This window comes from Notolepis coatsorum (assembly GCF_963971535.1).
Source record: "Notolepis coatsorum genome assembly, chromosome: 20".
Classification (NCBI taxonomy): domain Eukaryota; kingdom Metazoa; phylum Chordata; class Actinopteri; order Aulopiformes; family Paralepididae; genus Notolepis; species Notolepis coatsorum.
In genome coordinates this window covers 24,436,176-24,439,476 of record NC_140184.1, presented here as the reverse complement: position 1 = coordinate 24,439,476, position 3,301 = coordinate 24,436,176, and the positions used below count along the sequence as shown (strand labels likewise).

General features: G+C 46.8%; 1 protein-coding gene across 1 annotated transcript in view; it reads right to left on the bottom strand.

Moving 5' to 3' along the window:
• Positions 1–763, bottom strand: part of LOC311246832 (protein TANC1-like) — a gene marked incomplete at both ends in the record, with an annotated part of 135,369 nt that extends 134,606 nt beyond the window's left edge. Inside the window, 2 exons of the mRNA XM_084337077.1 lie at positions 292–492; positions 724–763. Of these exons, the coding sequence (XP_084193203.1) occupies positions 292–492; positions 724–763 (241 nt within the window). The remainder of the gene's footprint in view (positions 1–291; positions 493–723) is intronic.
• Positions 764–3,301: the final 2,538 nt, after the last annotated feature.

Genomic DNA, 3,301 nt, shown 5'->3' with positions numbered 1-3,301 from the left:
TCCTTTTCCAGGATTCATGCAGGTTTCAAGTTAAATTTAAGACTTTTTAAGACCACTTTGAATATAATTGAATAGCCATTTAAGTATAAGCATTCGCAACATAAAAGTAACTTCCTAATTCAATACTTTTTACTTTTTAATACTTTTTTATGTATAAGGCCTAAAGTGATTATTATTATAAGGCCTGATTATTAAATGTAAGTAATTTTTAAGACCCCGCAGGGAACCCTGTTTTCTCATACTGCTGTTTCTATAGACATCACTATAGTACCAAAGTATACATGAACTCACTTGGGGACTTGATGCAGGAGCGTGAGGGTACTATGTAGGACTGGCGAGGGAGCAGAGGGGAGGAGGGCAGGGATATGGACGCACCCTTGGTCAGCCTCTTCCCAGGTCCACCAGCGCGGCCACTGCCCGGGTCCTGGAGGCGTGGAACGCACACGCCGCTACACCTCTGCGAGGCCCCGCTGGTGTGGAGGACCTCACAACCTGCACATACGTGGTTCCCATAGGAAGGAGAAGGAGGTGGAAAGGGAACCAAAGAGAGACAGGAGGGTGAAGGGCAAGGAGGAAAGGGTTATGTACAGATGTGATGGAGGAATAATGGGTAGAACTGTGGCATTGCTGTAACGGATTCAGCTAAAAACAACACAAGGATGAAATGACTTTGACAGAGTGGTGCGAGGGCGCATGGCGAGCAGTATAAGTCATGTTTCCCACAAGGCTGTGGGAGAAAGCGCATGCCGTGTCTTGGAGGCATGTTGCTGAATGAGACCATGGAAAGTTGGCAATGTCAGACCCACAAAGAATGGATTGCACGGTGCAAGTTGCAGCCTTACTTACAATTCATTATGAATTGAAAATGGGGGACCCTGATGTAAACAAGACGAAAGTCTTTCTCTGGTCTGCATCCCCTTAACAATTGTGTGTATTGAGCCGTACTGTATTGTACCCATTCTGCAATCTGTTAATAACATTTTCATTCAATCAATCAATCTGCGCGGTGATTGATTGAATGGACATTTTATTAACAGATTGCAGAATGGGTACAATACAGTACGGCTCAATACACATGCAGACCAGAGAAAGACTTTCATCTTGTTTACATCAGGGTCCCCCATTTTCAATTCATAATGAATTGTAAGTAAGGGTGCAACTAGCACAGTGCAATCCATTCTTTGTGGATCTAGCCCAAAGTCTGTTTCTTATACTTTAGGAGCACTTTTCTTTTTTTTGCTATGCAACTTACTGTGAAGCACTTTGGTTGACACGTGTCATGTCTAAATGTGCTATACAAATAAATGTGATTGATTGATTGATAGTCACAGTGATCTCCTGGACTGGTTGTTTCCCACTTAGGTTATCTAACTATCGCGTCACCGCAACTAGAATCACTGGCCTGGCCTGCTCCTAAGTTATGTGGCCTGACTAAAAATAATTTAATAAAAAAATATATTATATAATATATATATATATATTTTTTTTTTTATCAGCACAGGCCAGGCCACCGGGAAAACTCCCGGTGCTCCCGATGGCCAGTCCGGGCCAGTGTGAATATGGTCAATGGTTCCTCCAGCGTTCCTCTCCTCCAACCATCGCTCCCTTCCCTTTCCCTTTAAAGAGGCACTTCACCAAAAAGACTATGTTCACTTTCTTTGACAGTAAATTAGTTTGAACATGACCACCAGTGATGTCATCGGGGACATTGAATCCTTGTGTTGTGTTAATTACAGCTCAATGAAAGGATAACAGCCAGGTCAGGAGGCAGCTCTCCAAGATTAGTGTGAATAAGGCCAGAGGACCGGACAACACCAATCCCAGGGTGCTCAAAGCATGTGCGGGGCAGCTGGCAGCACCGCTCCAACATCTCTTCAACCTCTCCCTGAGGCTGGAGAGGGTGCCCCAGCTCTGGAAGACCTCCTGCATTGTCCCGGTGCCCAAGAAGGGATGACCCAGCACCCTCAACGACTACAGGCCAGTCGCTCTGACGTCACACGTCATGAAGACGTTTGAGAGACTGGTCCTGCAACACCTCAAGCCCCTGGTGCGTGACTCCCTCGACCCCCTGCAGTTTGCATACCAGGCAAACATCGGGGTGAAGGACGCCATCATCTACAGTATATGCTCCACAGAGCTTACACGCACCTGGAGAAGCCATGTAGCTCAGTGAGGATTATGTTCTTCGACTTCTCCAGCGCCTTCAACACCATCCAGCCTTCACTGCTAGCGGAGAAGCTATCCGTGATGCAGCTGGAGCAGGGCTTGGTGGCCTGGATCAAGGACTACCTCACTGACAGACCGCAGTACGTCAGACTACAGGACAGTCAGTCTGACATACTGGTGAGCAACACCGGCACCCCCCAAGGAACAGTGCTGTCACCCTTCCTTTTCACCCTCTATACCTCAGACCTCTGCCACAACTCAAGCGGGTGCCACCTGCAGAAGTTCTCTGACGACTCCTCCATCGTAAGCTACATCACCATCGCCGACGACGATGAGGAGGAGTGTAGAGCCCTGGTGGAGAGCCTTGTGGGGTGGAGCGACAGCAACCACCTCCAACTCAACACCAGTAAAACCAAGGAGCTGGTGGTGGACTTCTGGAGGGGCAAGAAGAGGCCCCCCCGATTCCCATCACCATCTGAGGGGATGAGGTGGAGGTGATGGAGTCATATAAGTTCCTTGGGGTACACCTGAACAATAAACTGGACTGGTCGGACAACACAGAGGCCCTCTACAGGAAGGGACAGAGCAGGCTGTTCTTCCTGAGGAGACTCAGGTCCTTCAATGTTTGCCATAGACTGCTGCAGTCATTCTACCAACCAGTCTGTAGTGGCCAGCATCCTCTTCAATGCTGGGAGGACTACATCAACTCGAGGGACACCAACAAACTGAACAAGCTGGTGAGGAAGGCTAGCTCTGTGATGGGAGTTGAGCTGGTCAAACTAGAGGTGATGGCAGAGAGGGGGATGAGAAGGAAGCTGACTGCATTTCGTTTTTTTTTTATATTGTTATATATTAGATTCTATTTAGATTATTAGATTATATATTGTAACTATATTTATTGTAGGGCAAAATAACTGAGAGGGCATACATACCCTCATCTCGCACCTTGTTGCCCATATGCGCATGTCCATAGTTAATTATATTGTATTGTTTACACTGCCTTTTTATTCTATTTGTATTTTTACTTCTCCACTGTACTATAATTCTGTGACCTGTACCTGTATGTCTTCTACTACCTGTACTTCCCCTCCCCCCTCCCCCATGCTGCTATGATACCTGAATATCCCCAAAGGAA